Here is a 26,601-nt window from a genome sequence, read left to right on the forward strand (position 1 = left end):
ATAATGTACCACATCTTCTTTATCATTTCCTTCAGTTGAAGGGTATCTAAGCTGATTCCATTTCCTAGCTATTGTGAATAGAGCAGCAATAAACATGGGTGAGCCAGTTATCTCTTTAGTAAAGTGTAGAGTCCTTAAGGTATATGTCCAAGAGTGGTAGAGCTGGTTCATACTGTAGATTTATTTTGAGCTGTTTGAGAAACTCATTTGCATAATGGCTTCACAAGTTTACACTTCCACCAATAGTAAATAAGGATTCCTCTTTCCCCACATTCTTGCCAGTCTTTGTTGTCTTTCTGATTGGAGTGAGATGGAATTCAAAAGTTATTTTATTAAACATTTTTATTTATTTATTTGCAAAGAGAGGGGGAGAGAAAGAAAGGAAGGAAGGAAGGAAGGAAGGAAGGAAGGAAGGAAGGAAGGAAGGAAAGAAGAAAGGAAGGAAGGAAGGAAGGAAGGAAGGAAGAAAGGAAGAAAGGAAGGAAAGAAGAAAGGAAGGAAGGAAGGAAGGAAGGAAGGAAGGAAGGAAGGAAGGAAGGAAGGAAAGAAGGAAGGAAGGAAGGAAGGAAGGAAGGAAGGAAGGAAGGAAAGAGGGAAGAAGCGAAGGAATGGAAGGGAAGGAAGGAAGGAAAAAGCACACCAGGGCCTTCTGCCTCTGTAAACAAACTCTAGATGCATGTGCCACTCTATGCATCTGGCTTTGTGTGTGTATTAGAGAATCAAACCCAGGCCATTAGACTTTTCAGACAAGCACCTTAACTACTGAGCCATCTCTCCAGCCTCTAAAGTGGCTTTAATTTGCATTTCTCTGATGGCTAAAGTTGTTAAACACTTTTTAAATATTCATTGCCCATTTGCATATGTTCTTTTGAGAACTCTTTGTTCGATTGTATATTCCATTTTTAATTGGATTGTTTGATTTCTTACTGTTTAGTATTTTGAGTTCTCTCTGTATCCTAGATATTAATCCTCTGTCAGATGCATAGCTGGCAGAGATAATCGCCCATTCTGTAGGCTGTTTCTTTACTCTATTAACACTTTCCTTTGCTGTATAAAAGCTTTTTAACTTCATGAAGTCCCATTGACGGATAATTGGATGTATTTCCTGAGTGGCTGCAGGCCTATTCAGAGAGTCCATGCCTGTGTCTATATAGTGTTACCCCTGCTCTTTCCTCTAGCAGTTTCAGAGTTTCAGATCTGACCTTAAGGCCTTTGAGCTGTTGACTCAATTCTTTTTTTTTAATTTTTTTTTTAATTTTTTATTTATTTATTTGAGAGCAACAGACACAGAGAGAAAGACAGATAGAGAGAGAGAGGGAGAATGGGCCCACCAGGGCCTCCAGCCTCTGCAAACGAACTCCAGACGCGTATGCCCCCTTGTGCATCTGGCTAACGTGGGACCTGGGGAACCGAGCCTCGAACCGGGGTCCTTAGGCTTCACAGGCAAGTGCTTAACCGCTAAGCCATCTCTCCAGCCCTATTGACTCAATTCTTATGCATGGAGAGGTAAAATAATTTAGTTTCACTCTTCTACATATAAGTATCCAGTTTTCCCAGTGACATTTGTTAAAGAGGCTATCTTTTCTCCATTAAGTATTTTTGGCATTTTTTTCAAAAATCAACTGGCTGTTGCTGCATAGGCTCGTATCTGGTTCTTCTAGTTTGTTCCATTGATCTGCATGTCTGTTTTGTGCCAGTGCCATGCTGTTTCTAATACTGTGGCTCTGTAATATACCTTAAAATCAGGTATAGTGATACTCCTGGCCTTATTTGTGTTGCTCAGGATTGCTTTGGCTATCCAAGGTCTTCTATACTTCCAAGGGAATTTTGGAATTGTTTTTCTAACTCTGTGAAGAACAGCCTTAGAATTTTTGATGAGGATTGTATTAAATCTATGGATTGAATTTGATAATAATTTTAACATTTTGATTCTTCCAACCCATGAGCATGGAATATCTTTGCATCTCCCACTATGTTCTTTTTAATTTCTCCCTTGAGTATTTTAAATTTTTCATTATAGAGGTCTTTCACTGTTTTGGGTAGGTTTATTCCAAGGTATTTTTGAGGCAATTATGAATGGAATTGTTTCTCTGATTTCATCCTTAGCATGTTTGTTACTGGTATATAGGAAGATGACTGATTTCTGTGTGTTAAGTTTGCATCCTGCTAATCTGTTGAAAGTGTTTACCAAGCCAGGTGTGATGTCACATGTCTTTAATCCCAGCACTGAGGAGGCTGAGGTAGGAGGATTGCTATGAGTTCAAGGCCACCCTGAAACTGCATAGTGAACTGCATGATAGCATGGGCTACAGTGAAACCCTACTTCAAAAATCAACAAAGAAAAAGTGTTTATCAGCTTTAGCAGTTTTTTGTGGCGTCATTAGGTTTCTTATGTAGAAGATTATATTATCTTCAAATAAAGATAATCTGCCTTCTTTCTTTCCTACTGGTATCCATTTTATTTGCATCTCTTCTCTTATTTCTCTGGCTAAAACTTCTACAACTGTATTGAGTAAAAGTGGAGAAACTGGACACCATTGTCTTATTTCAAATTTTAGTGGAAATATTTTTTTCCTTATTTAGTAAAATATTGGCTAGAGATTTGTTGTACATATTCTTTATTATGTTGAGATATGTTCCTTCTCTTCCCAGTTTCTTCAGAACCTTTATCATGAAGGATTGTTAGATTTTGTCAATTGAGGTAATCATATGATTTTTGTTCTTGAGTCCATTTATATGGTGAATTACATTTATCAGTTTGCCTATGTTGAAATACCCCTGCATCTCTGGAATAAAACCAACTTGATCATGGTGAATAATCTTTTTAATATTCATTATTAATTTATTTGTAAACACAGAGAAAAAGAGAGAAGAGAGACAGAATGGGCATGCCAGTGCCTCCAGCCACTGACTGTATGTGCCACCTTGTGCATCTGGCTTTATGTGGGCACTGGGGAATCAAACTCAGGTCACAAGGCTTTGCGGGCAAGCACCTTAACTACTAGCCATCTCTCCAGTGTGTAAATAATCTTTTTGATGTGTTCTTGTCTTCAGTTTGCAAATATTTTGTTGAGAATTTTTATATGTCTGTTCATGAGAGAGATTGGTAGGTTAGTGTCTTTTTGTTGTTGGGTTTTTATCTGGTTTGGTATCAGGGTAATACTAGCTTCATAGAAGTTGGCAGTGTTCCTTCCATTACTATTTTATGGAATAGTTTGACAAGCACTGGTGTTAGTTCTTTGAAAGTTGGTAAAATTCACCAGTGAATCCATCTGGGCCTGGACTTGTTTTAGTTGGGATATTTTTTATAACTACTTTGATCTCATTGTTTATTGGACTAGGATTTAGTTTTTCTCATCTGGTATAATTTTTATAAGCTATGTGCATCTAGAAATTCATTCATTTCTTTATTTTCCATTTTAGTGGAGTATATGTTTTTAAATTATGTCCTCATGGTTTTCTGAATTTAATTAGTATCTGTTGCAATAGTTCCTTTTTCATTTATACTTGTATTAATTTGGTTCTTCTCTTTCTTTTAGTTACTTTCACTAAGAGTTTATCAATCTTGTTTATTCTTTCAAAGAATCAACTCTTTGTCTCATTGATTCTTTGCATTTGGGGGTTTGCTTCATTAACTTCTGTCCCCATCTTCATCACTTTTTTTCAATCTGCTAATTTTTTGTTACATTTGTGCTTCTTTTTCCAAGGCCCTATTGTCTATCATTAAGTTACTTGTTTGAGTTCTCTCTAATGCCTTTTTAAAAATATATTATTCATTTACTTGAAAGAGAAAGAGGAGGCAGGTAGAGAGAGGATGGGCACACCAGGGCCTCTAAATACTGCAAATGAACTCCAGATGCATGTGTCACCTTGTACATCTGACTATGTGGGTACTGGGGAATCAAACTTGGGTCCTTAGGCTTCATAGGCAAACTCGTTAACCACTAAGACATCTCTCCAGTCCTCTCTAGTGTCATAACATAGACACATAGAGAATAAACTTCTATCTTAGAACTGCCTTTGTTGTATCCTATAGGTGTGGAGATGAAGTATTTTCATTATCACTGAATTCTAAGAATTTTTCTGGTTTCCTTCTTGGATTCTTCAGTGGCCAATTCATCATTCAGTGGTGTATTAACTTCCATGAGTTTGTGTATGCTCTATAGTCTTATAATTTATTAGTAATTTTATCCCATTATGATCAGATAGAATACAAGAAATCATTTCAATTTTTCTGCATTTGTTAATATTGGCTTTGTGCCCTAATATAGGATCTACTTTAGAGAAAGCTCTATGTGCTACTAAAAAGAATGTGTATTCTACAGCATTTGGATAGCCTGTGTTAGGTCCATTTGTTCTGTGATATCATTTAATCCAGATGCCTATTTGTTTTTTGTTGAGATGACCTATAAATTGGTTCAACTGAGGCATTGAAGTTGCCCACTATTGTGCTGGGGCTAATCTATGACTTTACATCTAGAAGTGTTTGCTTAATGAAGTTAAGTGCTCCTGTGTATGGTACAGTGTCTTCCTGTTGGATTGTTCCTTTAAGTGTCCTTACTTATCTCTTTTCACTGCTATTGGTTTAAAGTCTCCTGTCAGATATTAAATAGCAACACCTGCTTCTTCCCTAGCCTATTTGCTCACAATACCCCCATATTCTTCACCCTTTTGCCCTCATACCTAAAAGACTCGTGTCTTTTATAGAGAGGTCTTTTATGGAGAGGTGAGTGTCTTGGAGGCAACAAACAGAAGGAACCTGCCTTTTAATCCATTCTGTTAGTCTGTGTCTTTTGATTGTGGAATTGAGACCATTAAGATTCAGATTTTTATTATTTAAAGGCGTGTATTCTTGTTGCTCTTATTGATTTGGTAGCGCTTGGTGTTTTTCTATTCCCCTGTGGTATTAACTATTTTTAATATTTTATTTATTATTCATTTGCAAGCAGAGAGAGAAAAAGGTGGAGGGGAGGGAGAGAAAGTATGGGCATGCCAGGGCCTCTTGCCACTGCAAACAAACTCTGGACACATGTGACACATTGTACATCTGGCTTTATGTGGGTCCTGGGGATTTAAACTCAGGCTTCAGTGGGTACCAGGGAATCAAACTTGGGTCCTTAGGCTTTACAGGCCAGCACCTTAACCACGATGCCATCTCTCCAGCTCCCCAACTCTTCTTTTTGATAAGCTGTTATCCTCTGCTGTAAGAAGATATGTAACAAACGAATCAAGACTTTCAACCTCCTGGATGAACTCCACCCCTTTGGATGCCATTTGGATCCCCTCTGTATTGGAAGTACTTGGCTCTTACCTACAAATCTAGTGCTATAGCAGCTGCATCTGAACATGTTTCCTGTCTGGACATTCCGACTACCCTCTCACTGTGGCCCTGGGCAGTATCCGCTGCTGAATCTTCCACCTCTAGTTCAGTAATTCAGCAAGGTAAGACCGAGCTGTCCCGGCAGGCAGATGGGCTCACAAGGCAGCGAGTGACACTCGAGAGGTGGTAACCTGTGAGGAAGGAAACGAGATGCACCACTGAGCGGACCAGAGGTACAAATTGGGAGACGCACCCCATACGTAGCAGAATTGGAATTTCACCCATCTCTGTGTCCTGGAGGCAGCTGTGACCCCTCCACCCTTCCCTCTTGTAACAGACAGTTCCATGATGCTGGGACAAATATCCAACTAAACATAGTTTTATAGAAAAAAAAATGGATTTATTTCAAGCTTACAGAATCCAGGGGATGTTCTATCAATTGCAAAAGTAGCTATATCCCTTTCATAGATCCAAGCAGAGGGAGAAACCTCCACCAGCCAGCAAACACCAAAGCTCAAATCTCCCTGCACACCTTTGGGCTGGAATTCAGATCGACCCCAAACACACGACCCCCTGCCTGCTAGGGACTGAAGCTGCAAAATCACATTTTTAAAACACCTGAGTCTATGGGGCCATACGTTCAAGCTCTTGTGAAGCTCTTTGAAAGGGAGAAGCTGTACTGAGCCTGAGGACAATCCAGCCAGCCCACTTTGTCACGGGCCTGGCTGGCAGCACAAAGGGAGAAGCTGCGGATGACCAACCATGACCCAGCTACTGGATGCTTCCAGAACCCATGGCAACGCGGCTTCAAGCGGCCCCTGCTCACACATGCTACCCACCACAGTCCCACCAACTGCTGTGCATGCCCTGCCATGCCAGTGGTGGCAAGGCGGGAAGCAGAGCAGCAGGCCGGCTTTGGGAAATGTCACCATTTATTGCTTTTCCCAGTCCGTGTCAGCCTTCAGTGAGCAGACGTTCCCAATAGCAATAAAGTTAGTTCCTTATTTCCCAGGGTCCTGGACCCAGTAATGACATCTTCCTGAAGGCGATGGGTTGGTCTTTAACCTTGCCCTCCCTGGCAGGCACACATTCTGGAGGCCTGGGCAGCACACCTCTAGGCTGCGCCGTCCCTGTCTGTGGACAGGCACCTTCTCTTTCAGAAATGTGACAGACCCTGCCCAGCCAGTGTGGGCACCTCTTCTCTCCTCCAGCTCTTCTGGAAACCCACTAAGTTATCTTAATTACCATCCCTCCTTGCTCTCTGCCAAGAAGTGGGGAGGTTTATAATTGGATCAGTCAAATATTTGCTGTGGTTTATTTCTTTGCCTCTCAAGCTCTCGTAAAAGTTGCATTTTCATGCCACTTTGGGGCATGACTGATGGCTCAAAGGCACAGCCCTCACATTGCATGCCAGCCAGGGTTATTTCTCCAAAGCCAGTGAACAAGAGAGAGATTATTGTGCGGCTCCCCCTGCACCACACACACACACTCCCAGTGGCCAAAAGAGACAAAAGCAGCTTTGGGAGACCACAGCCAGGCTGCACTGAGAAATACCCTTCTATTCTGACCGGGTCATGTGTTTTCTAAGCTCCATCCAGGGCATCTGCAGACCTATGGAAATGTGTGGCCTTTGTGATCAACCAAGCTCACGCTGGCCCCTGGGAGTGTCTGTGTTCTGGATTGATCACTGTGTGACTATGGAACAGGGAAATCAGGTCCCTGGTCCTAAGCCTGAGTTATCAATTCCCAGTGCTGGACCAAGATGGGAAGGGAGTTCTGGCCAGGCTAAGGTTTTGGAAATGGTCTCCCTCTAGTTTCAGCCTGTCTGCCAATCGAGCTGGCTAGACCACTATGTAGGGCCACATCCTAGAGAGCAGAGGACCGCTGAACCAGCTGGCCTCCCTACACAGCCTCTTCTTGCTGGCTCCCTGTCCCTGCTCAGAATGGCTGTCTCCACACTTGGCTGGGTACACCCACCATGTGTTTCTAAACCTCCCCACTCATTGCAGCAATGAATGGAGCTTGGGGGTGTTAGTTTGTGAGGAAGGAGACCAGATACACCACTGAAAGAGGACCAAAGGTACAACTGGGGGACACACCCAGCACATAGCAGAGTTGGAATTTCACCAATGGAGGACCCTGCCGCCTTCTCCTACCCAGTGAGAATAGAAACCGGGCTGGAATCTGTTGTGATCTTAGGAAGTGCGCTGGGAAGGTAGAGAGACAGGAAGTCTAGAGACCTGTGAAGGATAGGCAAAAGTGGCAGGTCTCACTATTTCTGCGGCTGGCATGAGTGTGGAGAGATTGCTCACGGCACAGTTTCAGGCTCTCCGCATAATATTAATTGCAGCGTGCAGGCTGTGCCAATGTTGTAGCACCACTGTCTCGCATGGCATAGCGGCCTGTACATTCCCGGGGTAGATGGGAATGCAGGGAGAGCGTGAGACAGACATAGGGTGACTGATGGCCTCGTTAGAGGGTCATCAAGGCAGAGTGTCGACGAAAGAAAGGGAAAGAAAGCAAGAGAAGGAACAAAGCCAGCTCGCACTGCATGCTATGTCATTGAACTGGGAGGGGGAATTCCTGGGTACTGCTCAAGTCTTGATGTTGTCTAGTAATTTTAGACACCTGGCTCACAACTGCCCCTCACACATGTGTTCTGACTGGGTGGGATCCAGGCTTGCCTGCACAAGTCTCTCCCATTCAGGAAAACACTTTAAAAGAAGTAAGCAAAAGTGATTGTGAGACTCGAAGTCCTTGCTACCTTCCAATTTCATTTCCTTTCCATAGAATTCATCCACACATTTGTTATTTTATTTGTATGCTATTTACAAATATTTGTTGGTTGGATTCTGCTCCAGGTGAATTTGATACATAATAAATTCCCATAATGACAGCTGAGATTGTTAAGGCATATTGACCATCTGTGAGGGATTACTATTTTAGGCTTCGACTCAGTTAATCCTTACAGTGCTTTGATACGGACGCTGTTGTTGTCCCCATTGTGAAGACAAGAAGACAGAGCCATACGCGATTGCCACGGCTTTCAGTGTCTCAGCAACCACATGGCAGTGCTGAGAGCCTAATCCAGGCTAGCTGGCCCTGGAAACTTCCCCCAGTCTAAGCCACTCCAGCATGCACCAAGTCCCTGTACCCGCAGCTCACATCCTTCTGCGTGGCCTGATGACAGATGTAAAACGGTTATGTCATTTACAGGGTGAAAAGATAAGAGCTTGGGAAAGGATGGAGTACAGTAAAGGATACAGGAGTAGCGCACGTTAATTGCCGTATCATGTCATCGTCCTCCTGTCCCAACGCCTTACTTGAGAACCATGGCTGGCAGATTCCTCTTTAAATGAAAACTATCCTCTAAGCTTCCAAGAAAAAAAAAAAAAAAGACTCCAAAGAGCCAGCCAAAACAGATGACCTCCCTCCACTCAGAAAAATGCCTTTTCCCCAAGTAATTTGATTGGCTGGACAGCAAGTACTGCCACTAAAGCTGAGCCATTTCTGTGTCCCTCGGCTGGCCAGCCAGTTCGGCATAAGATGACTGATGTCCAAATTAGTCGTGAGCAATGGCCCCACACAAGTAATCACCTTCCCCAAACTTTTCCTCATGGGGGTGATAACTCGAACCCCAAATGAAGTCTATTCTTCTCACCTTGCCACCAAGGAAGTCACAGCCATTGCTCTGCTTGTCAGCAGTCTGTAGGAGCGGGTGTTTGTGGTCAGACATTTCCTGGGTTGCTAAGGAACAAATGCTTTGGTTACAAAGGTCTCCGAAAGCAGAATCGGTTTGTCAGATCCCTCCAAATCATTTATTTCGGCCCATAAGGACAGCGGTGGCCAATGGAGTAATGGAATATGGGGCAAAGGGACGCTTAGCACAGAATACTCGTTTTCTGAGATGGGAGCCATTTGCTCCTCGTGCTCCTCCTGGGCCACAGCCATCACAGCATCGCAGGCCTAAAGCTGTGTGCTGGCTTCCCAGGGGTCCTTCTCGTTTGCAAGGAGGTGACTCTTGTCATTGGGTACTTTAGAAATGCTTATTATCTCCCAGGCACTGCCCTAAGCATTAATTCATGTTATCCCTGTTAACTGTATTCCCAAACCCTAAGCACTCCTACCCTCATATGGAAACTAGAGAGAGAGAGAGAAAGTAAAAATAGATTCACCATCAAACAGTAGCAAGTGTGAGTCAGAATTCAAACCTGGGTTTGTCTAATGGCAAAGCCTTTGTACTGAAGATAACAGCATCTTTTGTTTCCAGTGATCACATTTCAGATGAAAATCAGCCATTCTGGCTAGAGGGGACATCACATTAGGCAATTCCTGGAGTTTCAGGCTATGAAGTTGTATGAGAGGTTATAGTTGATGTCTGAAACCTATGAAAAACCTTTTCATGGAAGAGAAAGTAGAGAGAGCTTAATTCTGCAAAAGTAGTTTTTATCTGTTAAAGACCTGCACTTTGGTTGTTCTCTGGGAGTCAGAGTGCAGGGGAGTTTTCTGTACAGTGATTTAAAAAAAAAAAAAGTTCACGAGATTAGTCCGTGTCTACTAGGGGTTTATTGATTTTCTTGTCAACAAGAAAAACACATTGGTGTCCTCTCTGCCTTCTCTTTCATCCTGTCTGTCCAGCCCATGGTCGGGCCCTGGCTTCTCTCCTCAGAATGTCCTCCAGTACTCCTTCCTCACTAACTCACTGTCCTTGTCTAACTCTCCACATGTGGGTCCCACTTCCTAATCAGTGAAAAAGATTTCTCTTGTTATTTAGAACAGGTCTGTCTGGGGTAGCACTGGCTATTTTCATTCTCTTAGAATGGAAACCATAGCTGGCTGCTCTAGGATCTTACAAATCTCTCTGCCCAGCTCAGGACCTGGTTGCCAATAAAACAGAACTCAACATTTAATCACTGGTTTAGGAAAGGGTAGGGAACGATTGGGCTTTGGTATTATAATGGAACAGATCTTTGTCCAAGGTTGTTTTTTGCTTTCTTTTTGGTTTTGCTCAGCTACTTAGATGCTGTGTGGCTTGGAGCTTCAGTCTCCATACCTATAGAATGGATAGATAGGCTGGGGAACACAGCTCAGAGGTAGAGGAATACTTGCCTAGCATAGGTGAGGAGGCTCTGGGTTTGATCTCCAGCACTATACATTCAAAAGATGGCATAGACAATTATACATAGATAGATAGTGCTAGAGATATAGACAGGTAGTACCAAGATAAAAAGGAGTTTTTTGGTGAATTGAAAATATGATGGTGGTAGTGGTGGTGGTAGTATCTAATATGTTTGGCATGTGCTGAACACTGCTTTAAATACCATATTAATTTTTACAGCAGTTTTGCAGATGGGGAAGTTGAATCCAGACTCTCTGTCAGGAAATCTGGCTCCTATAGCCTCATTTGAGTTCCTTTCCTATCCCATCTTCTTATAAGAGATGGCCAATACCTGGTATCTGGCTACATGGATCCATAGCTATTTGTATGAAAGTTTTGGGGCAGTAGAGGAATCTTGTAATTGAAATTTTAAAGACATATACAAACATACTTGGAGGAGCCTGGGGAGATGGCTCAGCTGTTAAAGGCACTTGCCTGCAAAGCCCGATGACCTGGGTTCAATTCCCCAGTACCCACGTAAAGACACAAAGTGACATATGTGTCTGGAGTTTGTTTGCAGCTGCTGTGGCCATATACACTCTCTTTCACTCTCCCTCCTCCTCCCCCCCCCCCGCACACAATGTCTCACTGTCTCTCTCTCTCCAATAAATAATAAAAAACATTTTTAAAAATAAAAGTTATAGTTGGAATAAACTATGTGTTTTATAACATCCCACCAAGGAGGTCTGTGAGCAAAACCTACACATCATATAAATACACACACACAACATATACATACGCACACACACATACACATATCCATACATACACATACACACACAACACAAATAAAAGGAAACAAACCTTGCAGCTAAAATGTTTGGAATTTCATAACTGCAAAGGAGAGATTTTGACCTACAATAATGAAATTAATAGCAGGGCTGGAGGGATGGCTTAGTGGTTAAGGCACCTGCCTGCAAAGCCAAAGGACCCAGTTCAATTCCCCAGAACCCACGTTAGCCAGATGCACAGGGGGGTGCATGCATCTGGAGTTCATTTTCAGTGGCTCAAGGCCCTGGTGCCCCCATTCTCTCTCTCTCTCCCCCTCTTTCTCTGACAAATAAATAAAATATTAAAAAATAGTGATCTGGGATGAGGGTGTAATGATGGACCACTTGCTTAGTATGTATAGGATTCTAGGTTTAATCCCAGAACTACAAAAATTCAATAAATAAAAAGTAAATCTGGCATGGTGGCACGCACCCATAATTGCAGCTACTTGGGAAACTGAAGTAGAAAGATCACAAGTTTAAGGCTAGCCTGAGCAACTTATCAAGACCTGGTCTCAATATAAATATAAAATGATCTGGCTCCGTGACAGAGCCCTTATCTGCCATCTGCAAAGCCTGGGGTTCAAACCCTAGAACCATGAACAAATGAATGATAATCATTATAAGTATAACAAAGGGTGGCTCTTGTCAGTGGCATGACTTTTGTGGTTTGCCTGAGCTTGTGGTAAAATGTGCTTCTCAGCTGATGAACAGGATGCTGGCTAGCAAGTGAGGGTCCCACCTTGCTTCGGTCTATTGACACCCTATCTCTGATTCCCAGTATGACTTCATGGAGCGCCTGGACGGGAAGGAGAAGTGGAGTGTGGTCGAGTCACCTAGGGAGCGCCGCAGCATCCAGACCCTTGTGCAGAATGAGGCCGTGTTCGTGCAGTACCTGGATGTGGGCCTGTGGCACCTGGCTTTCTACAATGATGGCAAGGATAAGGAGATGGTTTCCTTCAATACAGTCGTCTTAGGTAGGTGTGATGTCCCTGAGCTAAAATGCCATGAAGGGAGGGATGGAAATGCTTGGTGCTTTTCTGTAGAAGACACAGCATCCCCAACTGTGTCTATGCATATAAGGCCCAACTAGAATCCTGTGTGTAAGCTTGTTAGTGTCACTCGCCCAAGCTAGATTTCATTGCATACACATACTACCCAAACAGTAAAGAGCTGCCGGTGAGCCCAAGGATGTGGGGATCATGTGGGTCACACAACCAAGAGGCAAGGCCTTAGTATCCAACCCAGGCACATTGCTGGACATGTCTCTTTCTCCTTCTTTTGGGGCAGGGCCAGTGAAAGCCACCTCTGAGGATCCTGTCGAGAAGAAATAAAATGTTCCAAGGTTTAAGCACGTGGTAGAGATAAGAAATGTCAGCTCTGAACGTCTCTTTTAAAATGAGGCTATGTCTTGGGTTTTAGATTAAGGTATTTGATCTGCTTTTGACTTGATACTTGTATCGTGTGAAAGATACAGATCTAATTCCATTATTCTGCAGTTTTTGCCAGTACCACTTGTTGAGTGGGCTATTTTTCCCCAGTGAATGTTTTTGCTCATTTGTCAAAGATTAATTGGCCAAAGCAGTATGAGTTAATTCTGTATTCCATGGGCCAATAGTCTGCTAGGTGCCAATAATATGCCAACTTGGTCACTATTGCTCTGAAGTATAACTTAAGATCAGCTGTTGTGATGCCTTTAGCTGTGCTCATTCTCCTTAGCGTTGTTTTGGTGCTTCGTGGTATTTTGTGTTTCCATATAAATTCTTTGATTATTTATTCCAAAATACAGTAATTCCTCAAGATACAGGCATAGGCAAGAACTTTTTGAACAGGACTCCAATACCACAGGAAACAATCCCAAGAATTAACAAATGGGATGACATAGAATAAAAGTTCCTCTACAACAAAAGATACCACTAAGAACATGAATAGATAGCCTACAGAATAGGAGAAAATCTTTGCCAGCTATACCTTAGACAGGAGGCTAATAACCAAAATTTACAAAAAATTAAAAACACACACACACACACGAAGAAACAAAATTACCAATCACCAATTGTGCAGTTAAATTAACAGACAATTCACAAAAGAAGAAATACAAGTGGCCAATAAGTAATTTTTAAAAGTATAATCTGGACCCAAGGAGTGGCACAGGTGCTTAATGTTTGTTTGCAGTGGCACGAGGCCCTGATGTGTGTGTACACACACACAGTGCAAATAAATTATTTTTTTAAACTGACATCTAATGCTGACAAGGGCATGAGGAAAGAGAAGCCCTTATTCACTGCTAGTGGGAGCGCAAACTAGTATAGCCATTATGGAAATTTCTCAAAAAAATAGAAATAGAGCTGTCATAAGATCCAGCTGTACCCCTCCTGGGCATATACCCTAAGGACTCCGCACTCTGCTACAGAGATACTTACATATCCATGTTTATTGCTGCTCCAGTTACATTAGCCAAGAAATGGAATTAGCTTAGAAGCCCATCTACAGGTGATTGGATAATGAAAATGTGGTACATATACACAATGGAATTTTACTCAGCAGTATGGAAAAATGAAATTATGACATTTGCAGGAAAATGGATGGATCTTGAAAGAACTATAGTAACCGAAGTTACTCAGACTCAGAAAGACCCAAACCACATGTTCTCTCTGTTATGTGGATTCTATCTTCTAATATCTTATGTATGTATATAAAGGGGGAAATGTGGTAAAAGAAACCTATAAAGCTAGAGTGCTAACCAAGAGCAGGTAAAGGGATGGTGGGGCAGGGTAAAAGGACACGTGGCACATGTAAACAGAAGGGAGCGGCTCTGAGGGGATGGGGAGAGGTGGGGAGGAGGAGCAGGCAAAAGAAATTGTACTGGAAAATGCCAGAAGAAATAATACCCAAAAACTCAGTTTTCTAACTAAAAAATAAAAATTGAAAACTGAGGTTATGGCAAAATAAAAAGGCTTCCTACTTTTAAAAAAGCTATCAAGGCCTGGGCAGATGGCTTAGCAGTCGAGTGCTTGCCTGTGAAGCTTAAGGATCAGTGTTCAACTCTCCAGATCCCACATAAGCCAGATGCACAAAGGTGAGGCAAGCGCAAGGTCACACAGCTGACTAGGTGATGCAAACGTTCAATTGCAGTTTCAATTGCAAGAGTTCAATTGCACTGGTTGAGGCCCTGGCGTACCAATTCTCTACCCCCCCCCCCCCGTCATTCTCTTGCTTGCTCTCTCTAAAATAAATTTTTTAAATGTCTTTTAAGTTATTAAGAATTTTACACCTGAACATACTGTAATTTTGTCATAAGCTCCTCCCATTACCTTCTGTTGCCCCTCCTTCTCCACCCTATTCCACTGAATGCCCTCTTCTTTGTGACTGGTCCTTCTTCTATTCTATCTCCCACCCCTGTCTGTTATTCATGTCAAAATGTTGAAGGGTTCAGCAGTGTGCAGGTATTTGCAAATAGCAACAGACACACCACTGTGAGGTCACGGGTGCCCCAATCTCTTCAGTTTTGGAAGACAGTGTCCCAGAGTCCTCCTCACCACCCTCAGGCTCTTACATTCTTCCTGCTCCATCTTCTACAATGTTCTCTGAGTCTCGGAGGGCAAGACAGAGATATCAGTAGCCTTTTGTTCTCAGCACTTTGGTAAGTTGAGTCTCCCTGGCTATCTGGAAAAAAGAAGAAGGGGGGAGGAGAAGGAAGAAGAGGAGAAGATGATTCCTTGTCAACAATGAAAGAAACATTGATATTCTTTCCACTGTCTCCACCACAATGTTCCCTGCACCCCGGCAGGCGTGGTGGAGACCTCCATGCAATGGAGAGCACTCAACCGTCATTCCTCAGTACTGCCATGAGTCTGCGTCCTCCTCACAGTCACTGCCATCTGCAAAAAGAAGCCTCTCTTACAAAACACAAGAGCAGAACTCATCTATGAGCACAAACGTAAATATTTAAACAATTTTATGTGCACAACATACCCATTTAGCCAAACAACCATGGGTAGTTTCCCTTCTAGGGCCCATGCCTTCCAAGCCATGGATTTTTTTTTTTAATTTTTATTTATTTATTTGAGAGCGACAGACACAGAGAGAAAGACAGATAGAGGGAGAGAGAGAGAATGGACGCACCAGGGCTTCCAGCCTCTGCAAACGAACTCCAGACGCGTGCGCCCCCTTGTGCATCTGGCTAACGTGGGACCTGGGGAACCGAGTCTCGAACCGGGGTCCTTAGGCTTCACAGGCAAGCGCTTAACCACTAAGCCATCTCTCCAGCCCCAAGCCATGGATTTTTGACTAGGTTTACAGTACTAGGCATGAGTTCCCTCCTGTGAAATGGGCCTCACACCCAACTAGAGAACAGTTGGTTACCCCCATGACCGACACACACCTGTTGCACCAGTAGGCACAGCTGGCCCGACTGACCAGTTGCTTAGCTTGCAGGGTCCACTGCTGGCTCAGTGACTTTTCTCCGCTAGCATCCTGCACAGCACTTTTCAGCCCTGTTTCAGCTAGCCATCAGGCAGGAGGCTTCCAGCTCAGTTCCAACTTGGTTTCTCAGTGTCCTGAAAGCAAAGCACTTGGTGTCTTCATGAAAAAGGGTCTCGCCATCTAGTTCTGGCTGCCCTTACCAATAACTCACTGGAAGGCTTCCCACTCTGGGCAATAGAGTTTTCTTGCATCAACCTATGGCTTCTGGGTGGAGCATTCTCTACCCCTGCAGGGTGCTTCTGCCCAAAGTCAATCTCTTTTATTTTTTCAATTATATCTTTTAATTAGATAAGGAATAAGTAGGTTTTCATATGACTTATTCAAAACAGATTTAGTTTTGTTTAACCCTCCCGCTTCTTTCCTCCGTCCCTTGCCACTGATCCCACTTAGACCTTTCTACCCACCTTCCCCCTGCATTCTGTCCCTCTGTTTACATCTCTACCATACCTTTGATACCTTTGATACTACATCAGGCAAAAATCTAGATATTCAAAAAGATTATATACTTATTACCAAATAAACAAATCTCAAAATACTTTAATTAAGCACTTTTTTACTTTGGGCATATTTTAGCCCTGCTTTTCATTGTCTATGAAGACAAAAGCTAATGTTTTAGCCAAAACATTCTGATTGCATATATATGTATATGTGTGTGTGTGTGTGTGTGTGTGTGTGTATTCTAAAAGAGTGATTACTTAAGAATTACTGTTTTCTATACAGCTCTTACAATTTTAATATTCACTGTCATTGTGAGGTTGCTTTGTTACTGGGTTTTAACAAATCTGAACAGAACCTCCGCAAGCCATGCAGGTGGTCAGGTGTTCACAGGAGAATAAACTGAGCTTTACAGAGAGAACTGAGGAGATGGGAGTGGAATGGGCATTGCCTTAGATGGCATCATGTCACCTACAGCTTTGGGTCTCAAGATTCACTGGAGAGGCCTTGGCTAAATGATTTCATGAGGAAAGGCCTCAGCCCTCTGGAAACATGTGCCAGATTGTTCTCTCCCTCACCTTAACTGAGCATGCTGCTGCTTTCTGAGCCTCGACTTCATCATCTGGGTAGAGATAACGGCCACATCCAAAAGGCTAATGAAGCTGGGCATTGGCACATGGCTTTAATCCTAGCACTTAGCAGGCAGAGGGAGGAGGATCCCTGTGACTTAGAGACCAGTCTGGGAGTCAGAGTTCCAGTTCAACCTGAGCTAGAATGGGACCCTAACTTGAAAAACAAACAAGGGGGAAAAAAGGCTAATGTGTCTAACAGGACAAACAGACCATATCTGGCCTGGAACCAGGGTTCACAAATGACTTCTCAGGGATATAACTTAAAAAAAGAACTGTCTTAGCCGGGCGTGGTGGCGCACGCCTTTAATCCCAGCACTCGGGAGGCAGAGGTAGGAGGATAGCCGTGAGTTCGAGGCTACCCTGAGACTACATAGTGAATTCCAGGTCAGCCTGAGCCAGAGTGAGACCCTACCTCGAAAAACCAAAAAAAAAAAAGAACTGTCTTCTGACTACATTAGAAGAATTTCTGTAGTGGGCTTGTGGGTTTTCCAAGGGATTGCTTGACTCTAAAGATCTATGTATTCCTATCTGAATACCAAGCAGTCATTTCTTCATCAGTGGCTACAACCTGAGAATTGTATAAAATCAGAGTTTTGGTATTGACCAAAAGAATAAAGTCAATCTGTATTCCTCTCCTAAGGAAAGATTGGCTCTCCCAAGGCTAGCCAAATGCTTGAGAGTAAGAGTTGGCACACTGTAGCCCAAGGGCCAAATCTGGCCCACTGCCTGTTTTTATAAATAAAGTTTTATTGGCACACAGCCACATTCATCTGTTTGCATGTTGTGTGTGGCAGCTTTCCCACTGTAACGGCAGAGATGAGTGTTGCAACAGAGACCATATGGCCCACACAGCCTAAATAGTTACTATCTGTCCCTTCACAGAAAAAAAGTTTGCCAACCCACACTCTAAAGCCATGTCATAACTTTAGCCTACTAAAAGTCAGTCATGGGAGAAGCTTGCCCACAGATGGGAATTCTCTAGAGTGAGATGCATTCCCAAGAAGAGAGAGAGGTAAAACAGCAGAGACCAGCTCCCCAAAGGAGGAAATCGGCAAGCTGGAGAGGCGGCTCAGTGGGTAAAGTGTTTGCATCACAAGCATGAGGAGCTGGGTTGGATCCCCAGTGCTCATGAACAGAAGTCAGGCGTGGAGATGTGTCTGTCATGTAAGTTCTGGGGAGGCAGAGACAGGCAGTGCCTTGGAGATCACTGTCTAGCCAGTTTAGCCTAACCAGTGACTTCCAGGGCAATGAGAAAACCTAGTCTCAAAAAGATGTTGGTGCTGAAAAGATGGCTTAGTGGTTAAGGTGCTTGCGTACAAAGCCAAACAACGTAGGTTTAATTCCCCAGTACCCACGTAAAACCAGATGCACAAAGTGGCACGTGTACCTGGAGTTCATTTGCAGTGGTTGGAGGCCCTGGTGCATCCATTATCTCTAACTGCTTCTCTGTCTGTCTGTCTGTCTGTCTGTCTGTCTGTCTGTCTGTCTCTCTCTCTCTCTCTCTCTTTCTCTCTCTCTCAGATAAATTAGATAGATAGATAGATAGATAGATAGATAGATAGATAGATAGATAGATAGATAGATACATAGATAGATAGATACATAGATAGATACATAGATACATAGATACATAGATACAAAAGTCTGGTGGCACACACTTTTAATTCTAGGGAATTCATTCTTGGGAAGCAGAAGTAGGAGGATCACCATGAGTTCAACGCCATCCTGAAACTACATAGTGAATTCCAGGTCAGCCTGGGCTAGAGTGAAACTCTACCTCAAAATCAAACATACAAACAATAGATATAGACAGTATTTATTAAGATAACACCCAAGATTGTCCTCTAATCTCCACACATGCACACACGTGCATTCATACACACACACATACAGAGAGAGAGAGAGAAATTAGAAACAGATTGGGAACAAGTTTGAGATGTTGAGACTTTTATAAGTCTTTAGTTTAAAGACATGGTGAGAAATGACTTCCTTTTGTCAGGTTGTATTTAAACTCTGAAAGTTTGATGTGTACATGGCAGAGAGCAGTGTGCAGCTGCTGGCTCACTTGGGGGACTGCACCTAGCTAGGGACTTGGTGAAGTAGTTACAACATAGAGCAGTAGACTACATGTCCACTCCCATACTGTGCCATGAGCATTCGGCATCTCAACCAACCAATCCACAGAATAGCCAAAGAGAGCCAGGCATGGTGGCACACGCCTTTAATTCCAGCACTCGGGAGGCAGGAGGATCACTATGAGTTCCAGGCCAGCCTGAGACTACATAGGGAATTCCAGGCCAGCCTGGGCTAGAGCGGGACCCTACCTTGAGAAACCAAAAGAAAAAAAAAAAATAGCCAAAGATATAGGGACTGGTGGACTGTCATAATGCCCACCTTCCAGATGGAGAACACCAAGGTCAATAGACAGGAGAGGGCTCACTGAAGGTCACACAGCCAGTGAGAAGTAAAATCCGAATTCAGACCCTCCAGAGCCCATGCTCGCAATTGTGGATATTTCTGGATTCTGGACAAACACATCCCCTCTCCTGATCAGCAGTTAGGGTCCAGGTTACCCAATAATGGCTTCTGTCTCCTTTTCCTCACCCTTAGTAGACACAGACAGGTGGTGGGGCGATTCCCACCCCAGCTGTTACCTTCCCTGCCTGTCAGAGCTGCGAATAGCAATTCTCCAGAGAGGATTTCTTCCATCTGGGTTATAGCTCAGAGAGAAAGTCAGAGGTAATCAGACTAATAGTTGGGCAGACATCTTGATAGAGCAATGATAGTGATTGGCCTGAAATGTGGGGAAAGAACAGTGTTTTGTTTGGTCTGGAGGTTCTTCCCCACACACCTATCATCAGAACGTTCTCCATCAAGCGCAGCCAGGAGCGCAGGCAGAAACCGAGCAACAGAGCAACAGGAAACGGAAGGAGAGTGTTAGACGGGTGTCAATTGGCAATCTCACTAAGTATACCTGTGATTCTGGAGCTCTTTGACACCTCCTTCAGAGAGGTAGCTGGCTTTCAGCAATGAGCCCTCCCCCAGAGGACAGCAGAGTGACATTCTAGAAGTGTGGTGTGAGCCTCCATGTGTACAACCCCAGTTTCCGGCCCTGGGAATTAGCTTAGTGGTTGAGTACACACCTAGCAGGAGCAGGGCCCTGGGTTCAATCCTCAGTGTGGCCGAAACCGAACAACAACGAAATGTCTTCTTTCTAATTCCTGGACTTGTCTTCCTTTCCTGCTATGTCTTCTCATGGAAACTTAAATTCACACAAAGGAAAACAGTAATTGAGTTTAATTAAGGAAGGAACTGAAAAGAATTTGTTCCTTAATAAGTTAGCAGTACCACATATTTTTCCTCAAAAACTGTAGAAATCCATCAAACATAAGATGTCAAGAAAACACACAAATGCTAAATGCTCTGTTAGGGCTTTTGCTTGTGTCGGACCCTCGGCTCTCTGTAAGCTTGGGCATGCACCCATCGGCACACCTCTGTAACTGCTCACTAAGCATCCGCCGCATACCAGACACTGAGATCACCTCGGGGAGCAATTTGACTATTAAGGGGCTTCAGGGGACAAAAAATAAATATGTCAAAAGGACAACTGACAGGGAGGATGAAACAAAGATACGGTGCAGAGCCCACATGGAGGAAAGAGGGAGGAAGCCCCTGGGAGCTACATGATGTCTAAACTCTGATGTTAGGTTCAGTAGTAGACAGCATGCGGAGACCTTCATAGTCTTCCTTAGGACCCTGGAGGGGGGATGCTCCCTGGACCCTTACTGCTTCAGGTCTGAAGATGTGAGGTTGGGGAGCTCAGAGCTCTGGTCCCAAACCACACCCAGATGCATGCCCCAGCTCTGTGAGAAGCGATCCCTGTCTCACGGCAGGAATGACTTCTCTAAGTGCAAGTCCAGTGACGCCGTCATTCCTTTATCTGAAGGGCTTACTTTTCCTCAGTAGCCCCAGAATGAGATCTAGCAAGTCTGATGGACCGCAGGGCTCTGCACAATCTGTCCTGCCACTCACCCTTCCACGTCACCATGTGGAATAGGGAGGCTCTTTCTAAGGATCTATCTCCTAAACACATGTTCTGTTCTCTTCAAAGAACTTGTCATGGGCTGGAGAGATGGCTGAGCAGTTAAGGTGCTTGCCTGCAATGCCTAACATCCCAAGTTTGATTCCCCTGCACCCACCTCAAGCCAGATGCACAAGGTGGTACATGCATCTGGAGTTAGTTTGCAGTGACTGGAGGCCCTGGTGCACCCATTTTCTCTCTCCCTGTCTCTGCAGGGCTTGGTAGTTCACACCTTTAACCCCAGCACTCAGGAGGCAGAGGCAGGAGGACACTGTAAGTTAAAGGCCAGCCTGAGACTACATAGTGAATTCCATGTCAACCTGGGCTAGAGCGAGACCCTACCTTGAAAAAGAAAAACTTATCACAACAGTTGCTCATCCTGTTTATTTGATTAGAGGTTTTTGTCTTTTATTCTCTATATAATGGAAAGTTCTATGAGAGCAGGGACTATCTGTCTTAGTCTCTAGAACATGCCAGTTCCTTGCATCTAGTACATGCTCAGTGAATACACTGCATCCCATGTCAAGAATTGCGACAAGTCTGACATCTTACCTTAGGTACACATTACCTACCAGTACCTTATGAATGACAGAAGACTCTAGGATCAGTTAACAGCCAGGTGTGGTGGCACACGTCATTAATTCCAACACTCAGGAAGCAGAGGTAGGAGGATCACCATGAGTTTGAGGCCAGCCTAGGACTGCAGAATGAGTTCCAAGTCAGCTAAGGCTAGAGTGAGAGCCTACCTTATAAACACCCTGCCAAAAAACATATATTTTTTAAAAAGGATATTCTTTTTTATTTTTTTAATATTTTTATTTATTTATTTATTTATTTGAGAGTGACAGAGAGGCAGGCAGAGAGAGAGAGAGAGAATGGGTGTGCCAGGGCCTCCAGCCCCTGCAAACGAACTCCAGACATGTGCCCCCTTATGCATCTGACTGACGTGGGTCCTGGGGAATCAAGCCTGAAACCGGGGTCCTTAGGCTTCACAGGCAAGCACTTAACCACTAAGCCATCTCTCCAGCACCCAAAAAGATATTCTTGAATATTCCAGAAGTCAATGCCTCTCCCCCCAAGATATGCAGAAAAAGGAGCAACCCAAGGAAAACTATGTCCGAGCCCTCTTGAAATGGCTGGATGTTGCTCCACAAAGCATCTAACCCCCTGAATGAACAAGGTAAATTTTGGATGCTTCTGGGCCCAACTTTAAAGAACCTACCTCAAGATGGCTTGGTCCAGAATGTAAATTGTGATATCAAGAAAACTGGCTTGATGCACATAGTCTTTTACATGGTTTAAAAAAAAAAAAAAAAGCAAATCCACCCATTGAGTTCCTCGGAGTGCCAGAAACCAGAGACAGCTTGGTTCCCGAGAAACAGAGCTGAGAAGTGAGGTGCTACAGAAAGATGGTGGAATGGCAACGGCTTGAGTGTTCAGTGCAGGGCGGGGTGAGTGGGAAGCCAGGCTGCAAGAACACACACGTCCTTGCCACTCTTGTGTGACTCCGTGAGGAGCTTTAGACTTCATAGTCCCGCACACCCTGCCACCAAATCACTGTTCTCCTCTTCTGGAGTTAGATCATGTCACATGTCAAGCCTAGTGGTTTGTATTTTTCTTCTTATTATCTTAGTAACTTGAAATCTAAAAGCTTAAATGTGTTTTGATTTAATTTAAGACCAAAAAATGAGAACAATAATAAATTTGGAAAGAACATATCTATTTCTGGGTTAACCCTAATCAACATGCAAAAAAGTTCTAAAATAATCCCCTGAGAGGTGTAATCTGAGAGTACAAATAAAAGTCAAGCACAAAAGAGGGTGTTCTAGGTTGGGCATGGTGGCGCACGCCTTTAATCCCAGTTCTTGGAAGGCAGAGGTAGGAGGATCACTGTGAGTTCAAGGCCACCCTGAGACTGTGTAGTGAGTTCCAGGTCAGCCTGGAGTGAAACCTTATCTCAAAAAAAAAAAAAAAAAAAAAAAGCCGGGCATGGTGGTGCATGTCTTTAATCCCAGCACTCACTCAGGAGGATCGGAGGATCACCATGAGTTCGAGGCCACCCGGAGATTACATAGTGAATTCCAGGAGCATCTGAGCTAGAGCAAGACCCTACCTCAAAAAAAAAAAAAAAAAAAAAAAAAAGAGGACGTTCATGTAGGGCAGAGCAGAGCAGCAAGCAGAAACAACTAGGTGGTATTCATGGAAAATAAGGGTACAAAAGCTAAGCAGAAGAGAATCTTAGCTCTTAGACAACTATTAAATCACACCTGAATGTGTATAAGACCTTATATACAGCCATGCGGCCCTTAACTACTGGGATGCATTTGAGAAATGCATCACTTGACAATTTTGTCATTGTGCAAGCACCACATCACACACCCCCTGACGGAGGCACTGCGGGAGCCATGCCACGTGGCACACACTGTCACATATGTGGTCCAGCATTCGCCAAATGCCATATATGGCTCATGACTGTTTTTGCATTTTTCCTTTTACATTTCTTAAAACAGAATATTCTGGCATTTCAAACCCTATATTAGGAACTGCTCTCATTTCAAAGAACGACCTTCTATATCTGAGGTTAAAAACTGATATCCTATATTTCAAACCACAGCTCAAACTTCTGGGATGACTTAGGGGAGGAGCAATGAAAGGAAAGCAAAGTTTAAAAACTCGCCAACATCCACGCTGGGGAGGCGGTACAGTGGTTAAAGGTACTTGCTTGCAAAACCTACCTGGCCAGGTTCAATTCCCCAGTACCCACATAAAGCCAGATGCACAAAGCAGCACATGCATCTGGACAGTTCATTTGCAGAAGCAAGGGGTATCCATTCATTCATATTCCCTTTCTCTCTCTCCCTCTCTCTCTTTCTCTCTCTCTCTCTCTCTCTCTCTCTCTCTCTCTCTCTCTCTCTCTCTCTCTCTCTCTCCCTCTCGTGCTCATTCTCTGTGCTTGCAAATAAATATATTTAAAAAAAATACTTGGAGGCCAAGTGTGGTGGCACATACCTTTAATCCCAGCACTTGGGAGGCAGAGGTAGGAGGATCACCGTGAGTTCAAAGCCACCCTGAGACTACAGAGTGAATTACAGGTCAGCCTGAGCTACAGCAAGACTCTACCTCCAAAAAAAAAATACTTGGAGACATTTAAATATGGTAAATTTAATGGTATTTAAGCCCAGTTTGATCATTGCTTCTAAAAAAGGAGCCAGAAATTACCCCTGCAGGGTCCCTCCTGCATGGGTTAATCAGATGGAGAACAGCTCTTACTTCGAGCGCTAACCAAGATGTCCTTGACCCCATCGCTCTGTATTCCTCTCCTTCACTCTCTTGTGGCCCTTGCTGGCTCCCTTCAGGTATTGACAAATGGCAGGTGGCTGAGTCTTAAATGACTGCACAGTGAGCAAAGGAGAATGTCATCGCTGCTTCTCTCTCTTTCAGATTCAGTGCAGGACTGTCCACGAAACTGCCATGGGAACGGAGAATGTGTATCTGGACTGTGTCATTGTTTCCCGGGATTCCTGGGAGCAGACTGCGCTAAAGGTATGTGCTAACGCTTCCCCGCCATGCTTCTCAGGGATGAGAGAAGAGGCACCCCTGGGACCCTGTGTAAGCCCACGCTGGCTCAAAGGCTACCCCTCTGGCAAAGGGTGAGCTTTGAAATATAACCCTTGGCCAACCCACCTATCAGAGTGAGGCAGTTACCCTTGGCACGGAGGTGTGCTGAGAAGAAAGATTTGCTAAAAATGAGATGGTCGGATTTCCTGTAAAAGCAGAAGTGAATTACCATCACTCCTTTCTTATAATCATTAACTTCTATGTAATGGAAGATTAAGCATCTCAGGGTTAGTAAATTTCATTCATTCTGGCCAGCTACACTCTTAATCTAGGAAGCGCTATTTATCTTGGTGGAATTGGTTTTAAATTGTATTATTAATTTATCCAGACTGCTTTGCAAGGAATGGCTGGGGCCTTGGGATTCTTGGGGGAAAGGTAATATGAGAAATAAAATGACTCTCAAGAACAGGGAATTTAGGGCCTGCACACCTAGCTTGCAAGAGACCTTCAGCATGACCTTGAAGTGGCTTTCAGAGGCAAGTGTAGTAGAAAATAGAGCTCCGCGTGCTTTGAACATGGCACCAGTGCACATAGAGATGTCCAGACCTTATTTGCAAGAAAACTTTCACAAAGTGATACATTTATTCCATGTTCCTTTCTACTTCATTCCGTTTAATGTTTGTAAAGAATTAGGGAGTCCTATACCACGGTTCCCCTATGCACCAAGAAGGCAGACCCCAGTCTAGAAAGAAGCAATGGGAAGTTCAGAGCCCTGGTTGTTTTCTAGTCTCAATTGTGCCATTATCACTGTGACCTTTAAAAAGTGATTTAGTATTTCTGAGCACTGGTTTCCTCATCTGAACTTGTTCAGTTCAATGCAAGGGTCATATATATATTTTTGTTTTGTTTTGCTTTTTTTTGTTGTTGTTTTTCGAGGTAAGGTTTCACTCTAGCCCAGGCTGACCTGGAATTCACTATGGAGTCTCAGGGTGGCCTCGAACTCACGGCGATCCTCCTACCTCTGCCTCCCAAGTGCTGGGATTAAAGGCGTGCGCCACCACACCCGGCTAAGGGTCATATTTTTATATGACACAGAGTATAACATTAGTAAGCAAGCATACCACACTGAATCCTACATACTAGTACCAGCACAGGGCCAAGTAGTACTAAGACTAGTACTAGTATTGTGCTAAGACTAGTACTTGCCCAGTACTAAGTAGCGCCAAGACTGTAGTACTGGTATAGTGCTAAGACTGGTGCTCACCCAGTACTAAGGAGCACTAAGACCGAGGGATCTGAGTAAATGACATTTTAAGATGTCAAAGGGTTTGATTTCATTATTTATCTGTATTTTAATTCATTTGCATATATAAGTGCTTTTTCATCACTTTTATTTAAACTTCATTAAAAGAACCTCCTACCCTCACAATCTAAGAGGTGATAATCAATAAAGTTGGTGAGCATCCTAAATAATGTCACTGCTTTCTCCAGCTCTCATCCACTCACCCAGAAAAAAAACAATAGCTCAGATCCTGCAGCAGTTAATTCCTTATCGCTGGGAACGATACCTGACCAGGAGCAACCTGAGGAAGGGAAACATTTGTTTTTGGCTTACAAGTTCAAGGGGAAGTTTCATGGCAGGTGTGATGGTTTATCTCTGGTTGTCAACTTGACAAGATTAAGAATTAGCATGGAGGGCTGGAGAGATGGCTTAGCAGTTAAGCGCTTGCCTGTGAAGCCTAAGGACCCCGGTTTGAGGCTCGGTTCCCCAGGTCCCACGTTAGCCAGATGCACAAGGGAGCGCACGCGTCTGGAGTTCGTTTGCAGAGGCTGGAAGCCCTGGCGCACCCATTCTCTCTCTCTCCCTCTATCTGTCTTTCTCTCTGTCTGTCACTCTCAAATAAATAAATAAAAAATGAACAAAAAATATTTAAAAAAAAAAAAAAAGAATTAGCATGGAAACAAGTCTCTGGTCATGTCTGTGAGGACCCAATCTAATCATGGGCAGCTTCATCCCATGGACTGAGATCCTGCACTACATGAAGAGGGTAGAGTTAGCTGAGCACTCCGCATCCATCTTTCTTGACTTCCTCCCTCTGATATGAGGATATGACACCAGTGTCCTGCTGCTGCCATGCTTTCCACAGCATTGTAGTCTTCCC

At 43.6% G+C, this 26,601-nt stretch overlaps 1 protein-coding gene across 10 annotated transcripts in view; it reads left to right on the forward strand.

The window, feature by feature from the left end:
* Tenm2 (teneurin transmembrane protein 2) overlaps positions 1-26,601 on the forward strand; it is a 1,398,763-nt gene that overhangs the window by 1,186,434 nt on the left and 185,728 nt on the right. For all 10 annotated transcript variants that reach the window (XM_045152018.1, XM_004661036.2, XM_012949310.2 and 7 more), the window contains 2 exons: positions 12,030-12,225; positions 24,323-24,424. In XM_045152018.1, the coding sequence (XP_045007953.1) occupies positions 12,030-12,225; positions 24,323-24,424 (298 nt within the window). The remainder of the gene's footprint in view (positions 1-12,029; positions 12,226-24,322; positions 24,425-26,601) is intronic.

The sequence above is a fragment of the Jaculus jaculus genome, chromosome 6 (assembly GCF_020740685.1).
Source record: "Jaculus jaculus isolate mJacJac1 chromosome 6, mJacJac1.mat.Y.cur, whole genome shotgun sequence".
Taxonomy (NCBI): domain Eukaryota; kingdom Metazoa; phylum Chordata; class Mammalia; order Rodentia; family Dipodidae; genus Jaculus; species Jaculus jaculus.